A 27301-nucleotide genomic window follows, 5' to 3' on the forward strand; every position below is an offset into this window, starting at 1 on the left:
TAGTTCTTTCTTGTAAAGAATTATTTATTCAAATAATTTACAATATTTTAATTTTATCAATAAAAAATGCACTAACAAGATTAGTAACTGCCCTGCATTCACAAGAGAATCATAAAAATATTTTTGAACAAACAACTTGATAGTCATATAATCATGTTTGAAATCAAGATGGCTCTAATTTGTAAACTGATAGCAAAACATCTCGAGATGCTGATACAGTGGCTCTTTGTAAGGGAAAAAAAAAAAGCTGACTTGAAGCATTTGCCAATATTTGTTGTTGACAACTGATACATGATTTTGTTGAAGATGGAATATTTACATATTAATCTCTAAACCTACACACATACATATACCATTCTGTACGAATATATCTGCTTGATTCTTCGTCTTATTACTCAAAGGAGCCTCAGAGGAACAGTTTGTCTTTTGGGGCAGGATATGGACGGGACAGCCTCTTTATAAGAGCAGTGCAACTGAAAAGAGAGAACACTGATCCTTTCCTTCAGGAGAGATTGACTTTGAAACATCACCTTTTTTTGACTGATGTGGAGAGTCCAACATCTTTAGTGTTTCCCCCAGAAGGATTGTGACCACAATGAACTCCACTGAGCAAAAAACATTGGAAATACAAAGCTCTTCGAAAATGTTACCCATGGCAACCAACCTTATCCCCGTACCACGGGTGTCCCCAGAGTGAATGGTCTGCAGACCCATAGTCCAAGATTGAGACACAATCCAGGCCTTTTACTACTTCTTCATATGAGATCGCAAAGATTATGATGCTTTCCTTAGCATTAATTCAATCTGGGAAAATTTTAATCTCTGTGCAATATCCAGGGAAGTCTCACCATCCTGAGAAGAAAAAGAAACTGTAGTTATCTCCAAGAAAGTCAAATGTCAATGCAAAGGATCTAGTAAATAGTTTAGTGTGATTGACTCAGGCTTGGCAAGGGCTTTGAATGTCACTGGGTTCTAACTTTAATGGGATAACTTGATTCCTTAATAATTTGCTATTAACAACTTCAGGGGCAATTTATTTATGTCAACACAAGGCCAACGTTAGAAGGTGATGCTGCTGGAAGGACCTCAGACCGTGGTCCACAGATCCTTACCTTATTCTTTATCGTGGGGTTTGCACGGGCTTCAAGGAGCAGAGGAATGAGCGTTTGGTTTTTCATTTCACAGGCATAGTGTAGTGCAGTGCAGCCATACTGAAACACAAAAGACCAACAATACAACGGCTCCATCGGAACCTTACACACCGTACATGTGGCTTCTTCAGCAAGTACTTTTCATATTTTGTCTTACACCGCTAAGCCAAACCAACAGTCTGCAAACCATCCACGTGCAATTGCATTTCTTGTGCTCAAAAAGCCTGTTCTGCCTCAGTGTGTATATTATCAACATCCTGTAAGTCATCCATATCGTCCCTTCTTGTTTTCTGTTGCAGACTAAACAAATTCCGCTTATAAAAGGCTGATGCTGAACTATCCCAGGGTTTCTTTCTACAATTCTGGACAATCACCACCTTGATTATGTTACCATCTTTTCTCTTAAAGAGTTCACAAGTTTTTACAAATATCATCCTTTATGGTTCATAATCAAAATGCCTCCAGTCTGAAGAAGGTTGCTGGTGCTCAGATGTTATAGCATACCTACGAGATCAGTGCTGGTCCACATGGTCATTGCTCATCCTTGCTTTGTTGTAGCTTATATTATGTTATAAGCTTATATTATTATATTATATTATAGCTTATATTATGCTATACAATAGCAGATCTACTGCTGCTGCCGCTGCGTGGGTCTAATTTAAAACACTAACTGACAGTCAAAGGAAATTTATAGCTGAGATATTCGTGCCCCAAATTTTGTCTTTTAAAAAGCAGCCAAATAACTATGATTTTGAATAATAATATTCAAGAAGTGAAGAAATAGTATGCTTGACTGTCAAGACTAATAAAATTGACTCTGGATCTTATTCCCCAGAAATTCCTCTAAGATCATAGGAAATAATGCTGCAAACACTTATTTTTTATTAAATGATAACATGTTAAATGAAGATCTGGATCTGAGTTTTTCCATGTGAAATAAATAGGATCTAATTACCTAAAAATGCAATATACTACATTATTTAGATTTGGAAAATGGACCTTAATGTTTAGATGGTTTTTGAAAAATAGTGGGGAAAGAGTGTGTCTGCATGTATGTGCTTGTGTGTATGCAGAAATGTGATTTTTCTATCAGAGATGGAGAGAGACATAGATAGTGAGAAAAATGTCCTAGGGAAATTTCAGTCATAGGCAAAGTTGTAAACCTTTTTTAAGGGAAATTAAGTTTGCAATTATTATTACGAACACATTTTTTAAAATAGATACATTCTCTGTTGACTCATTTATATGCATCCTTGGTGTAGCAAGTTGAAAATCATCAACTACTAAGTTAGAAACTAAGAAGCTCTGGATGAAATGATCTTTCAAGACATTACACGTGTTTTACATATTTTAGTTGTACAAATAACACTAAATAAGCAGAATCTTGAATTAGACAAGACATCAGAAGTCATCCAATACAGTCTCTAACCACAAATGGTTAGACAATACTTAAAGCAAACACTATTAAAAAAAGAGAAAAAAAGAAATACAACTTTTGAATTTAAATAAGAAGACCAAGCAATACCTGCAACAAACCTTTTAGGTTTTTTAAACATCTTACTTAATACATTTTAAAGTTATCTAAGAAAATGATGATGCACAGTCTATCTAAATTAATCCAAAAATTCTACCTTAAATAAAAGGGAAAACATTAATTTCACAAATGTATTCTCTTGGGCATTCTCCTCCTGTATCTCTCTCTCTCTCTCTCTCTCTCTCTCTCTCTCACACACACACACACACACACAGAGTGTGTTACCTCCATTTAAACATACAGTCTCTAACCACAAATGGCTAGACAATACTTAAAGCAAAAACTGTTAAAAAAAAAAGAAAAAATAAATAAATATACCTTTTGAATTTAAATAAGAAAACCAAGCAATACCTGCAACAAACCTTTTAGGTTTTTTAAATATCTTACTTAATACATTTTAAAGTTATCTAAGAAAATGATGATGCACAGTCTATCCAAATTAATCCAAAAATTCTACCCTAAATAAAAGGGAAAACATTAATTTCACAAATGTATTCTCTTGGGCATTCTCCTCCTGTATCTCTCTCTCTCTGTCTCTCTCTCTGTCTCTCTCTCTCTCTGTCTCTGTCTCTTTCTCTCACACACACACACACAGAGAGTGTGTTACCTCCATTTAAACAATACCGATATAACCAAAACTAAAATTACAATAATGCAAACATGGGTAGGGACATTTTTTCATCACACAAAAATGGTAATAAACATGCACACACACAGATGTACACAGCATAAAATACACAGCATGGATGTACACAGCATGGATCGTAAAGAAAACCTAAGAATATTGGTTTTCTTAGGATCAAATTTCAACTTGCGTGCCCTTTCAATAAAGAACTGGGAATCAAAGTTTCATTTTACTAATATAAGCAAAATTTCATGCCAGTAATTCTGATCCCTATATTATCATGTAAGAGAAGATGAGTACACGGGTATGGAGCAAAAGGTGAAAACAAAATCTTATATTTAAACAGGAGGAAAGTAGCTTACACTGCTTCTGTTATCACTGTTTTTACTGTCATTTGGATTTCTCTTTGACCTTTGCCCTTATTTTTCCTTGGTTTGCAGTTGGGGACCTTCTCACCAGTGGGTTGGGGTTTTGGCTGCAACAGCTGTTAGGATTCATTGAGCACTTACTGTGTGCCAGTTACTCTGCTCAGTGCATCACATGATGAGCCTTGTAGGAACTAGTGATGTCCCCATCTTACAGATAAGGAAACCCAAGAGTCAGGTAAGTTTAAAACTTGCCACAACTCGCATACGTAACAACCGGCAAGGTTTACGCACAGGCATTGGGGTTCCAGCTTAACTACTGAGAATGCACTTTTGTAATCAGAGCCTCCATTTTTATTACCTTCCCACTACTGGTGGAGCAGTTCTCTTAAAAATGTCCTATATTCAATAAAAGTATTAATCCCATGAGATCAGTGGCAATCTCAAGGTTGCCTGACATAGTAAAAATGAAGAAGAAAAAAGAGGGCAGGAGGGAGTGAGGCAAAGGAGGGAGGGAAGAAGAAAGGCAAGAAAGGAGGAAGGAGCAACTAACTGTTCAAGTGTTTCACAAAATAAAAAACAAGCAACTTTATAGATGACAAGTATTGTTGTTCAGTTGCTAAGTCATGTCTGACTCTTTTGAGACAAGTATACTACCCATAAATACCATTTTGAATGTTATTTCAAAGTGACTAAAAATGTAAGCTTACACAGTCTATGGCATTAACGTCAACACCAGCATTAAGCAGCATTCGTACAAGAGCCTCATTCTGCTTCGTCTTTGACACCTGTTACAACAGCAAGCACAAGAAGAACAAGAGAGGGTTATTTACAAACATTGTCTCCATCTTATACCTGGAATATTCCCATCAATAGGCTTTATTTTAATCCCAACATCCCCCTGCATCTATGCATCATTCTTAAATTCTCCCCACCTCCCCCCTGCCCTCCCATAACAACTAGGGAAAGCCATAGTTGTCAGAGTGTAATCCTGGAGTAGCAGCATCAGCATCCGGGGACCTAGAAATGCAAAATCTAGGGCGCCATCCCAGACCTGCCAAATGCTACTGAGGCTGGAGTCCAGTGACCTGTCTTTCCTTTCCTCACTCAAAACCTTTCTATAACATCCCGTTGCTCTGGGGACAAAAGCAAAATCTTCAGCCTGTGGCAATCCCCATATATTCCACCCTCCGCTTATGGCCTCAGCCATCTCAACCACACCCCCTGGCTCACCTTGCTCCAGCCACATTGGCCTCTGTTAGTCTTTCATCCGGAGAAGGCAATGGCACTCCACTCCAGTACTCTTGCCTGGAAAATCCCAAGGACAGAGGAGCCTGGTAGGCTGCAGTCCATGGGGTCGCTAAGAGTCAGACATGACTGAGCGACTTCACTTTCACTTTTCACTTTCATGCACTGGAGAAGGAAATGGCAACCCACTCCAGTGTTCTTGCCTGGAGAATACCAGGGACGGGGCAGCCTGATGGGCTGCCGTCTATGGGGTCGCACAGAGTCGGACACGACTGCAGCGACTTAGCAGAAGCAGCAGCAGCAGCAGTCTTTCATCCCCACAGGCTGCCCTGTGCCATAGAAGAGTTGCACTGAATGTTTCTTCTGCCTAGAAGCCTCCTCTCTTTCTTCTTTGCCTGGTAAATATCTCACCCTATGCCCTGTCCTCCAGCAGGCTTTTTCTGACCTACCTGTCCAGGCAACATCCCTCTCCATTGACCACCTCTGTGTACCAACTACCTCATGAGAATTTTGTAAGTTTCTTTCACTGTTTGATTGAGTGACTCATTCTTCACTACCATCTAACTCTCATGAGGACAAGGACCAAACCTGTTTGGTGCATCATTGTATTCCTAATACCCAGCACAGTGTCTGGCACATAAAGGGTTCAGGATGGGGAACACATGTATACCTGTGGTGGATTCATTTTGATATTTGGCAAAACTAATACAATTTGTAAAGTTTAAAAATAAAATAAAATTTAAAAAAAATAAGTATGTGGTGAATGATTGAAAACATGAATGAAATTAACTAGGGTCCTCGGAAATCCACTTTTTCTGCCTAGTCCTCTGAGATTCTGATCACAGGACACTTTGAGCATCCCCCACCATTCCACTGTGTAGGGAGCATGGCTGTCCCTATTCAAGTGGGTATGTCCTGGAGTTAAGCACCTTTATCATTTAGGAAGCTCCTTAGAGCTGACTGTGGCTCAGACCATGAACTCCTTATTGCCAAATTCAGACTTAAATTGAAGAAAGTAGGGAAAACCACTAGACCATTCAGGTATGACCTAAATCAAATCCCTTATGATTATACAGTGGAAGTGAGAAATAGATGTAAGGGCCTAGATCTGATCGATAGAGTGCCTGATGAACTATGGAATGAGGTTCATGACATTGTACAGGAGACAGGGATCAAGACCATTCCTGTGGAAAAGAAATGCAAAAAAGCAAATTGGCTGTCTGGGGAGGGCTTACAAATAGCTGTGAAAAGAAGAGAAATGAAAAGCAAAGGAGAAAAGGAAAGATATAAACATCTGAATTCAGAGTTCCAAAGAATAGCAAGAAGAGATAAGAAAGCCTTCTTCAATGATCAATGCAAAGAAATAGAGGAAAACAACAGAATGGGAAAGACTAGGGATCTCTTCAAGAAAATCAGAGATACCAAAGGAACATTTCATGCAAAGATGAGCTCGATAAAGGACAGAAATGGTATGGACCTAACAGAAGCAGAAGATATTAAGAAGAGATGGCAAGAATACACAGAAGAACTGTACAAAAAAGATCTTCACGACCCAGATAATCATGATGGTGTGATAACTGACCTAGAGCCAGACATCCCGGAATGTGAAGTCAAGTGGGCCTTAGAAAGCATCACTATGAACAAAGCTAGTGGAGGTGATGGAATTCCAGTTGAGCTATTCCAAATCCTGAAAGATGATGCTGTGAAGATGCTGCACTCAATATGCCAGCAAATTTGGAAAACTCGGCAGTGGCCACAGGACTGGAAGAGGTCAGTTTTCATTCCAATCCCAAAGAAAGGCAATGCCAAAGAGTGCTCAAACTACCGCACAATTGCACTCATCTCACACAGGAGTAAAGTGATGCTCAAAATTCTCCAAGCCAGGCTTCAGCAATATGTGAACCGTGAACTTCCTGATGTTCAAGCTGGTTTTAGAAAAGGCAGAGGAACCAGAGATCAAATTGCCAACATCCGCTGGATCATGGAAAAAGCAAGAGAGTTCAAGAAAAACATCTATTTCTGCTTTATTGACTATGCCAAAGCCTTTGACTGTGTGGATCATAATAAACTGTGGAAAATTCTGAAAGAGATGGGAATACCAGACCAGCTGACCTGCCTCTTGAGAAATCTGTATGCAGGTCAGAAAGCAACAGTTAGAACTGGACATGGAACAACAGACTGGTTCCAAATAGGAAAAGGAGTACATCAAGGCTGTATATTGTCACCCTGTTTAGTTAACTTATATGCAGAGTACATCATGAGAAACACTGGACTGATCTGATCTGATTTAATCCAGCTGTCTTCTCTTTGCAGTTCCCTCCCACCTCAATATCTGCCTTTCTCCTCCTGTCCTCTGATGTAATACAGTCCTTTCTGATCCCTTCCCAGATTATTTCCTCTCATGTCATTTATTCCTTATGCATCACAAATTTACAACTTCAGTTCAGTCGCTCAGTCATGTCCAATTCTTTGCGACCCCATGAATTGCAGCACGCCAGGCCTCCCTGTCCATCACCAACTCCCGGAGTTCACTCAAACTCATGTCCATCGAGTCAGTGATGCCATCCAGCCATCTCATCCTCTGTAGTCCGCTTCTCCCCCTGCCCCCAATCCCTCCCAGCATCAGGGTCTTTTCCAATGAATCAACTCTTCGTATGAGGTAGCCAAAGTATTGGAGTTTCAGCTTCAGCATCAGTCCTTCCAATGAACACCCAGGACTGATCTCCTTTAGGATGGACTGGTTGGATCTCCTTGCAGTCCAAGGGACTCTCATGAGTCTTCTCCAACACCACAGTTCAAAACATCAATTCTTCAGTGCTCAGCTTTCTTTACAGTCCAACTCTCACATCCCAACATGACCACTGGAAAAACCATAGCCTTGACTAGAAGGACCTTTGTTAGCAAAGTAATATCTCTGCTTTTCAATATGCATCAGAAGGCAGACATACTGAAACCATAATCACAGAAAACTAGCCAATCTGATCACATGGACCACAGCCTTGTCTAACTCAATGAAACTAAGCCATGCCATGTGGGCCACCCAAGACAGGAGAGTCATGGTGGAGAGGTCTGACAGAATGTGGTCCACTGGAGAAGGGAATGGCAAACCACTGCAGTTTTCTTGCCTTGAGAACCCCATGAACAGTATGAAAAGGCAAAATGATAGGATACTGAAAGGGGAACTCCCCAGGTTGGTAGGTGTCCAATATGCTACTGGAGATCAGTGAAGAAATAACTCCAGAAAGAATGAAGGGATGGAGCCAAAGCAAACACAATATCCAGTTGTGGATGTGACTGGTAATAGAAGCAAGGTCTGATGCTGCCAAGAGCAATATTGCACAGGAACCTGGAATGTAAGGTCCATGAATCAAGGCAAATTGGAAGTGGTCAAACAGGAGATGGCAAGAGTGAACGTCGACATTCTAGGAATCGGTGAACTGAAATGGACTGGAATGGGTGAATTTAACTCAGATGACCATTATATCTACAACTTCAGTTCCCATGAATTAATATAATACATGTACAATCAGAGTTGACTCATTCACTGTAATTCATCTTTTTTGCCCAGGCTCCAGCTTTAAACACTGTACTGTTTTAGAGAGCAAGTTTGTGTGTCAACAAATTCTGAAACAGCCTGACCAATCATGGTTGAGACTTTTTCCTCAAAATCTCTGAAAAGGCTTGGAAGTGAAGGCAGATTCCGCCCCACACACACACACACCAAAACTACAAACATTCAAATGCTGTGGACTAAATATACATTTTTAAGAACTTTTTGAGAGTATAAACAGATTATATGTTTGTCAGTGAATTATAGTTTTCCGTCTCTCTCATAAATCCAAGCATCAGAATCAATGTTGCCATATTTAATTATAGTTCTTCAAAATTTATAACATTTAATTACTCAAGGAGATAATCACATTGCCTAGTGGCAGAGTTTGTTCTGGAGCTTATGTTGACAAGAATAACTAACACCCATAGTCTATTAGCCAGAAGGGAAGGGAGTTGGTCACTTAACTGAAATAAATTGCATATATGTTGAGTCATCTCTCAAACGTGGAGCTTGCCAAAAGAAGAACCAGATGGGAAAAACTGAATGAGTCAGTGCAAACCTGTCACTCTATTTGGGGAAAAAAAACTCAAGCTTAATTTTCTATTCATAATATGACTATATTCATATACCAACTGCATCTTTCTTTATGCAAGCAGATTACTGCACTCCAAAGATTCCTGCAAGCATGAATAAATCTACCAAGGGGAAAGGTGGGCTTCAAATTCTCCATAAAGATCTCTTATGTTTTTCAGCTTCTGGTGCATATCTCCTGGGATCTGTTTTTTAATTCACACCAGGGTGGGTCCTAAAAGTCAGAAACTCAGAAAGACATGTACAGACTTACACTCTCCTTATAAAAAAAAAAGAGAGAGAGAGAGAGAGAAAATAAACAGTAGGGAGGGGATTTTTTTAATATTTATAATTTTTGCTTTTCCTTCAGAAGATTCGTAATCAAAATTAATTTATTTTTCCAAATAAACATTGCACAGATTATTTTATCATTGATTGATTGACCTGGGTTCCTTTCTTCTTGCTTTACTTCAATCATAGTATTGCATATATGTTGGTAATGCGATTTATAGAATACAAACCAAGAGCTTATTTTTGTTACCATTTATTTACATCTCACCAGTGTAGCAAAAATGACTCATGCTGACGATCTCTTACTCACTTATCTCATGAGTATTGTACTCACCATGAGGAAATACCCAATAAGCAGGACAGGCATTAAGAGGACAATGAGTAGATAATCAAAGAAGGTAAATCTTTTCTTCACGGCATAATGCAAGCAGGTTCTCTGTTTCTAAAAAATCCATAAAAGGACTCTTTATTAATGAAACACTTTTTCAAAAGTCAGATTTTTAAATTATAATATCAAACAATTTAGTCTGTGATTTTCATTTTTGTGATACCCATGGCACCCTTTTCTGAAGAGTACATCTAATGAGTAAACCCTGCTTTCCATTGACCAGAATGTTGAACACAGTACAGTCGAAAGGAAAAGTTGGGCCACAGAAGAAGACAGTAAATAAAATGTACATTTTACGAATTATCAAAAGATGGATTATCACACTCAGTTTGGGGGAAAAATACATTGAGATATAAACAAAGGACTGAATTTAGTATGAAAATCTATAGTTAGTCCTTAATCTGGGCTTCCCTGGTGGCTCAGCAATAAAGAATTCAACTACAATGCGGGAAGTGCAGGTTTGAGACTTGGGTTTGATCCCTGAGTCAGGAAGATTCCCTGGAGGAGGGCATGGCAACCCACTCTTGCATTCTTGTCTGGAGAATCCCCAAGGACAGAGAAGCCTGGCAAGCCACAGTCCATGGGATCACAAGAGTCAGACACGACTTAGCAACTAAGCTACCACCACCACCCCTCTTTAATCATCAACGGTACACACCAGAGCTTTTTGTTTGTTTGTTTTTAAGGACTCCGGTTAGGAGTCCTTACTCCTAACTCCTAGGTTAGGAGAACTTCCTGAAGGCAGTTCCTAGACCCAAGAAATGAGAAAGCATCAGTTCAAATTATTAATGTATAAGAATTAATAATAGGGGAAAATGTAACAGATTAAACCTTTTAAAAAAACATTAAAAATATTTTTTAAATTGCAGACCAAATACCACTTCCCATAAAATCTCTACTTAAGTATCCACTGAAGTCCTTTCCATCATCTCCATGAGCAGGCTGACTCAGGTTCTCTGCCAAACAGAGCTAAGCTGCCTCCTCAGCCCGTCTTGGTGTTGACAAACATCTCCCTCTCTCAGCTTCCTAACCACCAAGTCTCCTGAGAGGGCATGAACCCAGACACATCTGTCTTGGCTGCCCGCTCTCACCACAAGGCCACCCACCTGGTTCCTCAGCTGGGTGCTGGGGCAATCATGTCACACTCCACTAAACTGCCTATCTGTTAGCCCAGCCGTGACTTGCTTTTAAACCCAACAACACAGAGAATAGGAAGCACAAATAAGAAAGTCCAGCAGTGATCCATTTTCTGATAATATATTACTCCAAATGCGGAGTTTGAAGTGACTTGAAAGGGGCAGGTGGGGCCTTATGGGCTATTTTCTGCCATTGAATGTACTCGAGTTGGTACTGGGCATTCACAATTATTACAAAGAGTGACTTTTAATATTTATTCAGTGTGCTTTAAATGTCAGCTTTACTGTGATGCCAGAATTGGACATTCCCATCGGGTTCTGAAAGGATGTTCACAGCATCTCCTGTCTGGTTTCAGGTAGCTTCATATTTATTCTTTGCAAATGTCTTACTGAAATTCTTTTATTCCATAAGCAAATTATAGAATCTTCTGGAGATCAGAACATTGACATAGTAGACAAAAGTCTAACTAATGAAATAGCAGCACCAGGTCAATACTTGTTTTCCAGGGACTCTTGCCAATTACTTTTGTAATAGTGAGGAAGATGAGCAGGGAAAGAAGAAGGGCAAAGAGAAGCCTGGGGAGGAGGAGAAGGAGGAAAAGAAAGGAAGATACTCTTTGCAGACAAATGAGTGAACCATTCCTGTTTTGTTTTGTTTTGTTTTTTTCCATAAATGCAAGGACATAATCGCTATAAAACCAACAAAATACGCCTGCTCATGGAACTATACCTACCCATGGAATTAGGCTTTATTTTGCTTTTTAGGCCAATAACATGGCCTCAATAAGTGTCAGTCTCTCTAAAGTAAGGCCAAAAAAAGTTTTGTTTGTATTAAGAACTGCGAACAACAAGCAAATGACGCCCACTGCTTCCACTGGGCCAAGGGAAAGGCATCACCGCGGTCACAGCCTCACCTGGTTTTTGAGATTCACATCAGCATTCCTTCTCAGAAGGAAGGAAACAATTCTCATGTGCCCCCGCCTGCAAGCACAGATCAAAGGGGTGTCTCCATTAAAGCCGTCTTGGATGTTGATATAGCTGCCGTCTTCCCTCACCCACCGCCACACTTGACCCAGGTCATTCTGATAGGCCGCCTGGCAGATGGGCTGAGGAGAGGAAAACAAAAGCAGGCTTTGAAACAGGAATAATTAAACTACAGCCAAAAAAAAAAAATCACCTGATACCTTGAAATTCAGTGTTTTGGAACACTTGTCCTCTGCTTTGTAGATGAGATCTTGGGTCTCCATTATGCCTAGTCTTAAGTCTAGGACAAGCATAAGGACACAAGGAACCTGTTATGATTTCCTAAATTGCTTGGCACACAGGCATGTTCATCCAAGACCAGCGAGTGAAAGAATGGCTACAATATTACCAACTCAGTAAGGAAATCATGTGTTGGGTTCATGGATTAATGTCTGTCAGGAAAGCAGGATTTTACTTAAAATGAAATCAGCCTATGGGAGGAGTTCAGGGCAGCACCAAACAATGAGTTAAAGACATATGACCACCCTTCCAGCACACCCCACCAAGGAGCTCTGCACAGTGGGAAAGACCTATTTCAGACAAATAATATGCAAATAATGAATTATATAATTAGTTGCAATTAGATGCTTTTTATTTTATAAAGCATTATAAGGAACTTTGCAAAACACAGTGGGAGGTTCTGAGCCTACCTAATCTTGCCTAATTTTCCCTCTTTGCTCTCCCTCTGAACTTCTCTCTTTTTTTCAATTTGTTGTTGTTTAGTCGCTAAGTCATGTCAGACTCTTTTGCAACCCCATGGACTGTAACCTGCCAAGCTCTTCTGTCCATGAGATTTCCCAGCCAAGAATACTGGGGTGGATTGCCATTTCCTTCACCAGAGGGTCTTCCCAGGGATCGAACCCACATCTCCTACACTGGCAGATGGATTCTTTATCACTGGGTCACCAGGGAAGCCCATGTTTAATTTTCCCATCAGGGCCTCTGCCCTTACTACCCCTTCTACAAAATAAACAAGCTAAACAAAACACTTTTCACCTCTCTCCTTACCTGGCTAACTTCTAGCTTATCCTTCATGTCATAAATTATTTTCATATTATCTAAGTCTTTGCTGACTGCAGCATTCCTTTACAGCAACTGGCATGATTATACCTCTTTTCTTACTTATAATTGTGTGTTTCACACCAGTGTGAATCAGGAGGTGTTGAGGCCATGGTGACTGAGGGGAAGCACTGAAGCTCAGGCTAGAAATTCCACTTGAATAGAGACTACTTAATTCCATTCACCACCACAGCCCCAGAAAAGATTGCTGAATTTGATCATTAATGACCATTCAGAGATCAGTTTCATGCAGTGTTGGGCAGCACTGGGAACAGAGTAGAAAAACATTAATTTTCAGATTTATTTTAATTAGACAGTATTTAAAAAACACTAAAAATACCTAGCACATGAATCATACTTAGTTGATGGAAGTTATTATTATCACTTCTGGGTTTCCCGGGTGACATTAGTGGTAAAGAACCCACGTGTCAATGCAGGAGACATAAGAGACACAGGTTCGATCCCTGGGTCAAGAAGATCCCCTGGAGGAGGAAATGGCAACCCACTCCAGTATTCTTACCTAGAGAATCCCATAGACAGAGGAGCCTGGTGGACTGCAGTCCATGGAGTTGCGGAGAGCTGGACATAATTTAGTGACTAAAACAAGTATTAATTAAATTAATCAGTAGTATCGGCCAAGAGGAAAAGAAATAGTGGGCAGAGAGGTTGCAAGAGAAGCCAGAAAAAGACATGGCCCAAATGCAAATGAGGCAAAGCTTCTTTTAATTATAAAATTAAATTGTTATGAATGCTCAAACTACCGCACAATTGCACTCATCACACACGCTAGTAAAGTAATGCTCAAAATTCTCCAAGCCAGGCTTCAGCAATATATGAACCGTGAACTTCCAGATGTTCAAGTTGGTTTTAGAAAAGGCAGAGGAACCAGAGATCAAATTGCCAACATCCGCTGGATCATGGAAAAAGCAAGAGAGTTCCAGAAAAACATCTATTTCTGCTTTATTGACTATGCCAAAGCCTTTGACTGTGTGGATCACAATAAACTGTGGAAAATTCTGAAAGAGATGGGAATACCAGACCACCTGACCTGCCTCTTGAGAAATCTGTATGCAGGTCAGGAAGCAACAGTTAGAACTGGACATGGAACAACAGACTGGTTCCAAATAAGAAAAGGAATACATCAAGGCTGTATATTGTCACCCTGCTTATTTAACTTCTATGCAGAGTACATCATGAGAAATGCTGGGCTGGAAGAAGCACAAGCTGGAATCAAGATTGCTGGGAGAAATATCAATAACCTCAGATGTGCAGATGACACCATCTTTATGGCAGAAAGTGAAGAGGAACTAAAAAGCCTCTTGATGAAAGTGAAAGAGGAGAGTGGAAAAGTTGGCTTAAAATTCAGCATTCAGAAAACGAAGATCATGGCATCTGGTCCCATCACTTCATGGCAAATAGATGGGGGAACAGGGGAAGCAGTGTCAGACTTTATTTTTTTGGGCTCCAAAATCACTGCAGATGGTGATTTCAGCCATGAAATTAAAAGATGCTTACTCCTTGGAAGGAACGTTATGACCAACCTAGATAGCATATTCAAAAGCAGAGACATTACTTTGCCAACAAAGGTCTGTCTAGTCAAGGTTATGGTTTTTCCACTGGTCATGTATGGATGTGAGAGTTGGACTGTGAAGAAAACTGAGCGCCAAAGAATTGATGCTTTTGAACTATGGTGTTGGAGAAGACTCTTGAGAGTCCCTTGGACTGCAAGGAGATCCAACCAGTCCATTCCAAAGGAGATCAGTCCTGGGTGTTCTTTGGAAGGACTGATGCTAAAGCTGAAACTCCAATACTTTGGCCACCTAATGTGAAGAGTTAACTCATTGGAAAAGACCCTGATGCTGGGAGGGATTGGGGGCAGGAGGAGAAGGGGACAACAGAGGATGAGATGGCTGGATGGCATCACCAACTCGATGGACATGAGTTTGAGTGAACTCCGGGAGTTGGTGATGGACAGGGAGGCCTGGCGTGCTGCAATTCATGGGGTCGCAAAAAGTCGGACACAACTGAGCGACTGAACTGACAGTAAAGAGCCTGCCCGCAATTCAGGAGGCGTGAGTTCCATCCCTGGGTCCGGAAGATCCCCTGGAGAAGGAAATGGCAACACACTCCAGTATTCTTGCCTGGAAAATCCCAAGGACGGAGGAGCCTGGCGGCTACATACAGCCAATAGGATTTCAAAGAGTCGAATACGACTGAGCGACTACACTTTCACTCTCAACTTTTATTTAGACATCACACAATGATTTGGTGGATGACTTGTACAAGCAAATGAGAAAATTCCATGCTGTTATGCATGCTATCTCCACTAGGGAGCAGTTCGGAGTCATAAAAGCACTGACAACAGACATCAGTCTGTAATCAGAAGGAAAAAACAGTCTGTCATATTAGCTAGATTAAGCTGTTTGGAAAAAACCATTTCATTTTTAAAAATTTAACCATAGACCTGTGAAACTTTGCCTCTGATCACTACTACTCACGGACTAGCTTTTGGGAAATGATGGTCTCCAAAACTTAAAAACAGGTGGTTCTAGAGTTAATTTTTCTGTTAAAAAGTAAAGTGTCTTCCTGGTTTGGTTAGACATCCTATACGAATTGTTAATTTTTCTTTTTCTAAAATTTTTGTTGAAAATATTTAAAAAGGTGGAGTCTTTCATGTAGTAATCTGGCTTTCCAGATCAAATATTTTAAGAGCCCACAATTCACACAGGACTCCACACAAAGCTCCCTCTACTTAGGCTGTTCAAAATTTCATTGAGAGTTAAATATGAGGAGGAAAGGAAAAGTGGACGGTTTTCCTGCAAGAGTTGCCCAGTGCCTTGGCGTGTTTTCTCAATCCCATTTGAGCAACATTATTTACAGTATTAACCTGACCTTATTTTTCCATCATTCCTAGGCTTCTTATATCCTAGACACACAGTTTCTGTATTTAGCAATATCTGCTAAAAAAAAAAGAAAAGTTTAAAAGTTTCAAGAAGGAAGATAGAATTAAGAAAGTCAAGTGCAAGAAAAGATTGTTGGATCTAATCATTAATAACCATTCAGAGGTCAATTTCATACAGGCTTGGACTTCCCTGGTGGCTCAGACGGTAAAGCGTCTGTCTACAATGCGGGAGACCTGGGTTCGATCCGTGGGTCAGGAAGATCCCCTGGAGAAGGAAATGGCAGACCACTGCGGTACTACTGCCTGGAAAATCCCAGGGACAGAGAAGCCTGGTAGGCTACAGTCCATGGGGTCCCAAAGAGTCGGACACGACTGAATCACACACCAGACTTGCCACAAATTCCTCTCTGATCACACTCTGTGGAATTTCCCAGAAAAGAATACTGGAGTGGGTTGTAAGTTTGGTAGTGAAAGCTAAGAGGGAGCCAGTGGGTACCCAGAGGGGAGCAGCAGGGTCCGGCCAAAGTTCTACCCCCCTTACAGACAGGATGGTGGTTTCAAGTGGTTATAAATACAGGCACTGGAGGCAGAGTTTCTAGGCTCTGATCTCAACTCTGCCATTTAACAACCGTGCTGTTTGGACACTTAAGCAATTTGTGTTCACTTTGTGTCTTCATTTAATAATCACATCTTCTTTATTAGGTTACAAAAAGGGTTAAGTGTGACCGTATAGATAAAGCACATAGCTCAGATCTGACTCATAATAAACCCTCAATTAGTATAAACTATACCCTTACAATTATTTTTTAAAAACATAGGAGCCAATGAAGAGGAGCAGAGATGGTTATCAGATAAATAATTACTGAGAGAGTAATGATGGGATAGAAAACAGAAGTCAAAGCATTAACCTTACCAAAGAGAATGACAATTTGGTGCTAAGGAAATTTGAACAGAACTTTATATTAGCTGAATTTTTTGCCAGAAAATCTAAGGTTTGACCTTCATGCTTTATGCTAACATGTTTTTATCATAAATAAATATAGACACAGTTACTCAATAAATAGCAATTATGTTTAAATAGATGAATGGGTTAATGATGTAGGGGAGCAAAATTTGATACCCCAAAATGTGTCTCTTTGGCATGAGGATTAATTTAGGCTGGTTATTTTTAAGAAACTGAAGACTCAGAAAGTCTTTCTTTTTACCTCCCACTTAGCTACCAGAAGAATTTAGATAAAAGGGCCTATTACGATTCTTTGCCATGTGTATGAAAGTCACTCAGCTCTATCTGACTCTTTGCAACACAATAAACTGTACAGACCACGGAATTCTCCAGGCCAGAATACTGGAGTGGGTAGCCTTTCCCTTCTCCAGGGAATCTTCCCAACCCAGAGATTGAACCCAGATCTCCTGCATTGCAGGCAGATTCTTTACCAGCTGAGCCACAAGGAAAGCCCAAGAATACTGGAGTGGGTAGTCTGTCCCTTCTCCAGGGCATCTTCCCAACCCAGGAATCAAACCGGGGTCTCCTGCATTGTAGGTGGGTTCTTTACCAACTGATGTTAGGCATTTCTGCAAAGAAGACATATAGATGGTCGGTAGGAACAAGAAAAGATGCTCAACATAATTAATTATTGTGCATGCTAAGTTACTTCAGTCGTGTCCAACTGTTTGCGACCTGCTGTCCATGGGATTCTCTAGGCAAGAATACTGGAGTGGGTTGCCATTCCCTACTCCAGCGGATCTTCCTGACCCAGGGATGGAACCCAAGTCTCCTGCGTCTCCTGAATTGCAAGTGGATTCTTTACTGCTGGGAAGCCCCATTGCTAATTATTGGAGGAGGGGTAAACCGGGGAATTGAAATTGACATATACACACTACTATATATAAAATAGATAACTAGAAAGGGCCCATTGTATAGCACAAGGAGCTCTACTCAGTGCCCGGTAATGACCTATATAGAAATAGAATCTAATGCCATTTGCAGCAATATGGATGCAACTAGAGATCATTGTACTAAGTGAAGTAAGTCAGAACGAGAAAGACAAATACCATGTGATACCACTTACATGTGGAATCTAAAATACAGCACAAATGAACCTATCTATGAAATAGCAATAGACTCATACACTGTTGGTTGAGATCAGACTTGTGGTTGCCAAGGGGCTGAGGAGAGGGAGAGGGATGGACTGGGAGTTTGGGGTTGGTAGATGTAAACTATTACATTTAGAATGGATAAACAACTATATCCAGTCTCCTGGGATAAACCCTAATAAACAAAATATTTAAAAATAAGAATGTATGTATATGTAAAACTGAATCACTTTGCTATATAGCAGAGATTGGCACAACATTCTAAATCAACTATAATTAAAAAAAATTAAAAAGGCCCGTTCTAGAATAGAGCTATCACCAGAGATCTCTGCAAGGAGTATGGGGAAAACTCACCAAAGCCTGAAGACCAGGGTCCACTTTGTGTCCCACTGTTTCTGCAGGCCCAGCAAACATCCATCTACCAAATGTTTGCTTTTTCATCTTCTTAAAGAAAAAGGTTCATTTTTGGTTTTTTGGCTGCACCGGGTCTTAGCTGTGGCATGTGGATCTAGTTCCCCAACCAGGGATCAAGTCTGAGTCCCCTGCATTGGGAGCATGGAGTTTTAGCCACCTGCCCACCAGGGAAGTTCTCTGCTTTTTCATCTTTACATGAATTGCCTTCCTCCCCTTTGAAGTCTCAAATCACTACCCCGACATCCTCTTCATATTTAGCTTAAGATGGTATTTAACGTGAGGGTTTCAGCCATTTTGGCGAGCTACTCAGTCTTCCTGGGTCTCTCCCATGTAAACATGTCCTCAAACTTTTGATTGATTTTCTCCTGTGTATCTTCCTCATGCCCATCTAATTCGCAGACCAGCCAGAAGAAGAGGAAGTGTACGTGTCTGGCCTTAAAAATAGTCAAGAGCTGGGTGCTAGAAGCCCACCTCCGTCCACTTTGTATCTCACCTTTTCAGGTTTCCTTGGTGGCTTAGAGGGTAAAGAATCCGCCTGCCAGTACAGGAGACCCAGATTCAATCCCTGGGTTGGGAAGATCCCTTGGAGAGGGGAATGGCAAATCCATTCCAGTATTCTTGCCTGGAGAATTCCATGGACAGAGGAGCCTGGTGGGTTACAGTCCACGGGTTTACATTTTTAGTAATATGGAAGAATCTGAGCTGCCTGCACCATTATAGATTCTCTAAAAGCAAAGTTTCTCCCACCACTCCCATTCTCAGTATTGCTTCCCTTTAAGTGTAGAGGATCTTCCTTAACTGTCAGTCTAAAGAAAGATGATGTGGAACTCTGCCTTGATAAGTTGCTTATTAACCATCTGCATGCTGAAGATCCACTCATTTAAAATGTTCCCTGGGACTTCCCTGGTGGTCCAGCAGTTAAGACTCTGTGCTCCCAATGCAGAGCACACAGGTTTGATCCCTGGCTGGGGAACTAAGATCCTGCATGCTCCATGGCATGGCAAAAAGGTGTGTGGGGGAATTAAAATGTTCCCTAACAACTTCTGAGAAGGATGAGTGGCTTTTGATGCAACACGGTTCACGTAAAGAGCCTTGTATATTAACAAAATGTCTTCCCAGAAAAGTCGAGAAAGCATTTTCTTCCTCTTCAATTCAGGAAATCTTAGGGAACAATCAGGAAGGTTTAATTTTATTTGTACAATAAATCTCAAGCCTTTCCTTCTGATGACTTCTTTCTTTACATACTGTGACTTAAATTTCCTAATAAATTCTTTCTTTCAGACAAATTTAAAAAAAGGCACAAGGTATATTTGTTGTTGTTGTTGTTTTGTTTGTTTGTTTGTTTGTTGTCTTTAAGTCCACCATCCTTTATGTTACATGAAGGATAGTCTCAGCAATGGTTGGGTTATAAGGAGTAGTAGCAGTGAAGGGGAAATCAAGGTAAGGCACACATTTATCTATTTTCTGTTCTTTCTCCAACAAAGATCCTCTTGAGAACGTGATGTTGTCTTCACTGCCAGAAAGTTAAAGAAGCATCATGACCACACTTGAGACTGAGAAGCCCTGCAGTCAGTGATGAGGACCAGGAGAAGGCAAAGGCTTGTTTGAGGAGAAGGGGCAAAGGAAGCATGGGTTCTAACTGCTAGATTTAGCACCTCAGAAGCCCTGTATCTCCACACCAGCTCAGAGCACAAAAGAAGCAAGTGCAGAGCTTTGAGGAGGAAGTAGTGTTGAGGCAGGAGATAGATGGGCCCCAATCTGAACAACTGGAGTTTCTTCCCTGTGGACAGATACTCCAAAATAGCTGGAGGAAGAGAGGAGCTGAGCCCTACCCAGGTAAGAGATAAAAGATCACATATTCCTCATTCTCGAAGACAAGGAGACCTTCCAGATGACACCTGTGCAGAAAGACTCTTTGAAGGTCAGAGGGGGAGGCAGCATCACCTCATAGTAAGTGATGTCAACTTCCCATAGGCCTCTTTGCTAGAATCCATCTTGGCTGAGAGACACATATGCATACTTAGGAGGCTCCTGGGATGCACCAAATATATCAGAACCCAGCAAAGCAAGGTGAATGGCCAAAGGAAACCCAGAAGAAACGTCCCATAAAAGTAATTCAAACCACCCCAAGGACAGCACGCTCTCTCTCTGAGCCTGCCTGTGTGTCTTTCCATACGGACTCTTTTTCCTCCTAATAAACACTGTACTTGCTTCACAACTTTCCATCTCTACGTGGAAATTCATTTCCACACAGCTGTGGGGCCAGGGCCTTGTCGTCGATCCCTGGCCCCTGGTGGTCTGGTGGCCAGGATTTGACACTCTCACTGCCATGGCCCGACATCAGTCTCTGCCAGGAGCTAAAACTCTGCTTCAAGCTGCTACAGGTCAAGACCACCAGAGGTCAGTGTCACACTTCTTGCTTCCTGTACCCGGGACTTTCTGCCAAACAATGACTGCCCAAGGGTGGGGAGGACCACGTTAAACTGACATTATTTAGAATCACTGGAGCAGTGATGACAAAAAGCAAATCAATCCTGAGTCAGATTCATTAATCTCTAAATTCCAGGCTTCCCTGGTGGCACAGTGGTGAAGAATCTGCCTGCCAATGCAAGAGATACAAGAGATGTGGGTTCAGTCCCCGGGTCAGAAAGATCCCCTGGAAAAGAAAAATGGCAACCCACTCCAGTATTCTTGCCTGGAAAATGCTATGGATAGAGAAGTCTGATGGGCTACAGTCCATAGGGTCACAAAGGGTCAGACACAACTTGAGCACAAGAAAGCACAAATTCTGAATAGACAATAAAACTTCTTATTGCCTGCACCTGGATGAACTGCTCTCACCTGCATGCCTTGCATGTGCTGCTCAGTTATTCCAATTGGCCCAACTTCCCATGCTTCACATTCTCCACACATACATCTTCTGTCCAGGACCCTATCCCCAAGACTAGATTCTAAGACTGATTCATTTTCCCCGGAGTTTAGCTCGAATGTCACTATCTCAGAGAAGCCTTTCAGGTCAAATCTAATTCCATATATACACCCCTCTTAGATACTCTTTCTTTATCCTGTTGCTTCCTTGCTTCCTCTTTTCACTACATATAATACTCTTTTTTTCAGTTTGTATATTCATTTCACACTGGTAGCTCCAAGAGGTCCAGATCCACTTTGATTTTTTTTTATCACTATGTACCAGGAACTAGCACGTGCCTGGAATGTAGTATGTGATCAGTAAATATTGTTGATTAAACAAATAGATGACTGAATGCATGAATAAATATTTATTAGCACTTAGTTCTGGTTTCCGCTCATACACTGAAGTTATCATTTCCTCTTTGAAAAGTGATTTAGTGCCTTCTTATCATTTGTAAAATACTTAAAATATACAAGGAAGGAATCAAGACATCAACTGGATGCTCTTTGGTGCTCTTTTTAAATACATAATGCCAACATTTTGCAAAGGGAGCAATATACAAACAAAGAAGATACCGCTTGTAAAATTAGGAGGGAGGATTTTTTTTTTTTCAACTGCCTTTGCTTCTCCTTTTCCCTCATCTGGAATGACACAGTGTTTCATGCTGAACTGGATCTCACCCAGCCCTCTTGTTTTATGTGGTATCAAAACTGTGACCTGGAGAGGTTAAATGATTTCCTGTAAGGGCCAAGAGTTTCTGGCACAATGGGGACTAAATTCCAGGTCTTCTGGATTTCCATTCCAATGGCCTTTCCACTCATTACATCTCTCTTTCTCTCCCCACTGAGCTCTCCTCCTCAGGAGTACCAGCTCTCCCCAAAAAGCCCTGTTCAGCTGAAATTGCTTTCTCTAGACACTGTTTATTTCAACATGATCCCACTTTTCTCTAAAACATATGCTCTTTTTCTATGGCATCATCTTCCTATCTGAAAAATAGATTCATTTCTAAAACATTAATACCAAGTGTGTGTGTGTGTGTGTGTAAGCACCTCTGTTCATAGGTAATTTTAACATTCAACTTTCCTAAAGTTTAAAGGGCTACATCATTTATCATATGATCCTCTAGACATTCCTCTTAGGGCCTGATTCCCCAGCTGACAAGTATAAGAGCTTAGAGAAGATTCTATAGGTCTCCTAAGCACAAATCCTTGAGCTCTTTAAGTTTTTATACATATTCCTGCTTTCTAACTTTTGTTTTGCAACAATACTTCCCAGTGCAACACTTCTCTACAGCTGAGAGTAAGGTGTACCTCACTGGCACCTGGATTTAGTACCCTATTCTAACTAAGGGAAAGGGCCATAGTGTGTCTTCGTGGGGAGCAGAGTGGTTAAGACCAGCCTCTTTATGGAGGGTGACATGCCTGTTTAGAGAGCTTTAGGGAAAGAGTTTAGCAGATTCACCAGCAGGTAAGCAGGATTTCCCTGAGTATACACAGGTCTCTAGCCAGTAAGTATTCTTTAGTTGCATAACTCTGAACAGGTTCCTGAAACTGTCTTTGCCTCATGTGTGCATGCGTGCTAAGCCGCTTCAGTCGTATCCAACTCTGTACAACTGTGTGGACTGTAGCCCGCCAGGCTCCTCTGTCCATGGGATTCTCCAGGCAAGAATACTGGAGTGGGTTGCCATGCCCTCCTCCAGGGGATCTTCCCAACCCAGGGAAGGAACTTGAATCTCTTATGTGTCCTGCATTGGTAGGCACAGCCAGACACATAATAAGTCCAAAGTACATGTTATTATTGTAAATAGTATGAACAGATATGTGTGATAAGAGTTTAAATGAATCAGCCATGTTTAAAAGTTCAGCTTGTGTAACTGGGGGTGATCACTCCAAGCTAGGTTCTCTCACTGAGCTCTGAGCATATCCCCTACTGTAGGCATTAGGAATGACTCTGGGATGCCCCCTCATTCCCTCCTATTTAAAAAAAAAAAAAATTATTGGAGTATAATTGATTTACAATGTTGTGTTAGTTTCTTCTTCTTTCTTAAAAATATATTAGAAACAATTTAAATGTCCATCAGTGAATACATGGATAAAGAAAATGTGGTACATCTATATCTACAATGGAATATTATTCAGACATAAAAAGGAGAAAATTTCTTTTACCATTTGTAACAACATAGATGGAGGAGGAAATGGCAACCGACTCGAGTATTCTTGCCTGGAGAATCCCATGGACAGAGGTGTCTGGCAGGCTATAGTCCATGGGGTTGCAAAGAGTCAGACATGACTGAAGCAACTTAACAGGGGCTCATAACAAAGATGGACCTTCAGGACATTATACTAAGTGAAGTATGTCACACGGAAAAAGATAAATACCAGATGCTCTAACTTTTGTGCTGTGATTAGTGGCTCAGTCATGTCTGACTCTCCGCGGAATCAAATAACAACAATGAAAAACAACAAACAAGCACACACTCACACACATGCACACATGAATATTGAGAATAGATGGTGGTTGCCTGAGACAGAGGGAAGGAAGTGGAAGGTGGGGGGAATGGGTAAAGGAAGTCAAAAGGTGCAAATTTCTAGTTATAAAATGAGTAAGTCATTGGGATGCAATGTAAGCTTGGTAACTATAGTTAATAACAGTACAGTTCTTGCTTGAAAGCAACTAGGGGAGTGGATCCTAAAAGTTATCATCAAAAAATTTTTCTAGGAACTTCCCTGGTGATCCAGTGGTAAAGACTCCAAGCTTGCAGTGCAGGGGTGTGGGTTCAAACCCTGATCAGGGAGCTAAGATTCCACATGCCACATGGCCAAAAAAAATTTTTTTTTTAATTCTAACTACATATGGTGATGGATGTTAACTGGACTTATTGTGGTGATCATTTTGCAATATATGCAAATATTGAATCATAACTTTATACACCTGAAACTAATATAATGTTACGTCAGTTATATCTCAATAAATATACATATGCTAGGTATTAATATAAATAGATATTAATATAAAATAGCATAACTATTAGCAATGCACGACTCTAAAGAGTAGCAGAATATGCACCCCAATTTTCACTTATTAATGTAACAGTTATTTTGAGGTAAAAGCAATTGAGAAAAAGTAGATACAAAGATTGTTCTCTACCCTCCTATTTAATTAAAACAGGATATAAATTTGTGAAGGTGTCTCCCTTCCTTCTCTACCAGCAAACACAAAATTACCTTTGTCCGCCCAGAGAAGGCAACAAAGCAATCCACAGAAACTAGCTCTCATCTTCCCTTAGCTATCTTAAGTATTTGCCTTCCCTCAATTTTCTGCCTTAGGAACTCAAAGTTCTTTTCCTTCCACCTTGCCTCTGATCTACAAACTTGTTGTTCTTTTGTTAAGATGCTGTGTGAGCCCAGGTTGTAAGTACCTCTTTGAGTTATCCAGAGTAGTATCATTTGATACTGAGTTGCATGGAAATACCTTTTATCCCATATCAGTAAACAAAGGATGTCATATCAGTAAATAAAGGATGTCAAAGTCATCAAAGACTGCAGCCACCTCTGACCATCAAAGGTGACCCGGTGAGCCCTGAGGGAACTAAGGAAGAAAACAAAGAACAACCTGCCATCTAGAAGCCAGCAGACTGCGGCCACTCCCTACAGTGAGCCCTGAGAACACTCAGGAAGTGGAAACCAGGATATAGGCCCCAGATAGCTGAGATGCATATCAAAGAAATGATTTCAGTGAGCCCAGACTCTGGCGTCTTTCCATACATGGAAAAGCACTAAATTTTTAACTTGAGATATCTAGCTTTTTTTTGTTAACAGTAATCTTTTGTTCCTACTCCTGCCCTTGCTTGCAAAGCTCCTATGTATCCTGGCTTCCCCTTCACCTCCTTGGAGCAGTTTTCTCAGGGTTACTTGAGATGTTGCCTTCTGGGCTTAAGATCCTCAGAGTGTCTGCTGAATAAAACGTAACTCTCAACTTTTAGGTTGGGCATATGTTTTTCAGTCAATACTACCCATGATTCAATATTAATTATGAGCTTTGAATAATGACCTATGAGTTTCTGGGTAAGTTAAAGTCTTTTAGGGATGTGTGTAAGCATATGATGTGTGTGTATGCATGTGGTTGTATTTGCTTTCAAATATCACAGTAAATTCCACATTGCTTTGTCCTCAATATATCTGAAAAGTGAACCATTCAGTCTGCTTCTGAGGATATTCTTATTGATACTGCTAAATAACTCATTGTGTCTTGCCTTGCCTTGACTCAACCACCTGCCACATCAGCAGACCATTAACAATTACACTGCTCACACAGAGATTTCTGTAAGTAATTATTCCTGGGGCCTAAACTACAGTCTGGTCTTCCCTGTTGGTTCAGTTAGTAAAGAATTCGCCTGCAATGCAGGAGACCTGGGCTCGATCCCTGGGTTGGGAAGATCCCTTGGAGAAGGGAACGGCTAAAACTATAGTCTGGCTTCTCACAGCTGTGGTCCTGGCCCAGCAGCATTATCTTAGGCCCAGCCAGACCTACAGAATAATAATCTATATTTGCACAAGATGTTTGAGTGACCTGTATGCACATTAAAATTTGAAAAGCACTAGCCTAAAGCAGGGTTTCTCTCCCAAGAGGTGGTAAGCTGATCACCTACATCAGGATCACTTGAGAGGCTCCTCTACAAAGCAGGTTTCTGGACCCTACCCTAAACTGAGTGAAATAGACTCTCTGGGGTGGGGGGCCCTTAAAACTGCATTTTCAACAAGTTCCTCTCCCCGGCACTTAGGCAATCTAGGGTTTAAGAAAAGCCAGAGTAGCATTTTAGAATATTATACGTGTTGACACTTTCATCTATGAGAGTTTTTCACCAGCTTAAAGTTGCTGGTCAAGACATACTTAGAAATATAAACTAATTAAAGAACAAGTTGACTACAGAAACACACACCCACAACTGGCATTAGACAAAACTGCCAACACTGAGAAACGGCTTTTAGTAATAGACGAATGACCCAAAGAGGTTCTACTGAGCGTCTGCAATGAAATGCAGACAGACAGGCTATTTGTGTCAGAGAGGAGAGGGAGCAAACCGTGAATAATAACATCATTTGCTTTCGTGGACTCTTGTTTAAACATCATTCTCTTGTTCTTTAAAACATTAGTAAAAATCTATTTGATTTTAACTGGTTACTCTCAATATAGGAAAAAGTATTTCTGTATCCATCAGATATGAAAAGAAAAATATCGAAATGCATTCTGTTTTTATCTGTCTTCTATATAGGTACAGGCTTTATTAGTAATGCTAATATTTGAATTTCCTTCTATATAGGTACAGGCTTTATTAGTAATTGCTAATATTTGAATTTCCTTTCAAATAGCAAGAAGAAAGGTGTTACTCTGTATTATATAAATGGTTCCATAAAAGAACCAGGCTATCTTTTGTCTGTTTAGAAAATTCAGCTGAGGACAAGTTTTACTTATCCCCTGGATATTTAACATCAGAAAACAACAACTCCATTAACTCCATCTTCATAAACTTCATTTTATGAATCTAAATTACCCCTATAAACATCTGGACATCATGACTTGTTCACACTATGGCTCTGTCTAGCTAAAGTTTTAGAGCTGCAAAATAATATTGCCTTTAAAATATTAAACATGTCAAAAAGACTAGCACACAGGACCTTGTTTCGACTTAAAGCTCTTACAGAAAGTTAGACAGAAGAAAAGGAGACATATTAACAGGGATAGGAAGTTCCATTTGAAAAGCAGGAGCCAGTTTTAACACCCTGGAAATCTCATTTCCAGAGAACTTACGTACCTCAGAGTATAGGATTCCCATACTGGTCCTTCACGGGTTTACTTCACCTCTACAGCTTCTTGAATCTTCTTGAGGTATTTCCAGTTAATATCCAAGTCCTTCCCAGTCCAGAGAAAGGTCTCTAGAAGCCCAGGTTGGTCAGTGGCAGGTCGTTTCTTCCCACGCCGGTGAGTGTTCTTCCAGCAGCCCAGGCAGCAGCACACCTTCCAGAGAGCCCAGCCCAGT

The 27301-nt window shown here is 40.6% G+C and overlaps 1 protein-coding gene across 3 annotated transcripts; it reads right to left on the bottom strand.

Annotated features, from left to right (window-relative positions):
• ANKRD22 (ankyrin repeat domain 22) lies at nucleotides 1–27301 on the bottom strand. Of its 3 annotated transcripts, XM_059881787.1 has the most exons (7): nucleotides 27077–27301; nucleotides 11776–11967; nucleotides 9672–9779; nucleotides 8942–9043; nucleotides 4386–4463; nucleotides 1113–1211; nucleotides 1–852 (listed from the first exon to the last, which is right to left on the bottom strand). In XM_059881787.1, exons 1-7 carry the CDS (start codon nucleotides 27095–27097, stop codon nucleotides 775–777), a joined length of 678 nt encoding a protein of 225 aa, XP_059737770.1. In that variant the 5' UTR covers nucleotides 27098–27301; the 3' UTR covers nucleotides 1–774.

Source organism: Bos taurus, chromosome 26 (assembly GCF_002263795.3).
Source record: "Bos taurus isolate L1 Dominette 01449 registration number 42190680 breed Hereford chromosome 26, ARS-UCD2.0, whole genome shotgun sequence".
In the NCBI taxonomy this organism is placed as follows: domain Eukaryota; kingdom Metazoa; phylum Chordata; class Mammalia; order Artiodactyla; family Bovidae; genus Bos; species Bos taurus.

Coding starts and splice junctions, on each gene's coding strand:
- ANKRD22 (XM_059881787.1), bottom strand. CDS start 27,097: ATGGGAATCCTATACTCTGAG. Junction 9,780..11,775: donor ATGTGAATCTCAAAAACCAG/GTGAGGCTGTGA, acceptor TGGATTTTTTAG/AAACAGAGAACCTGCTTGCA. Junction 853..1,112: donor ACCCCACGATAAAGAATAAG/GTAAGGATCTGT, acceptor TTTTCTTCTCAG/GATGGTGAGACTTCCCTGGA.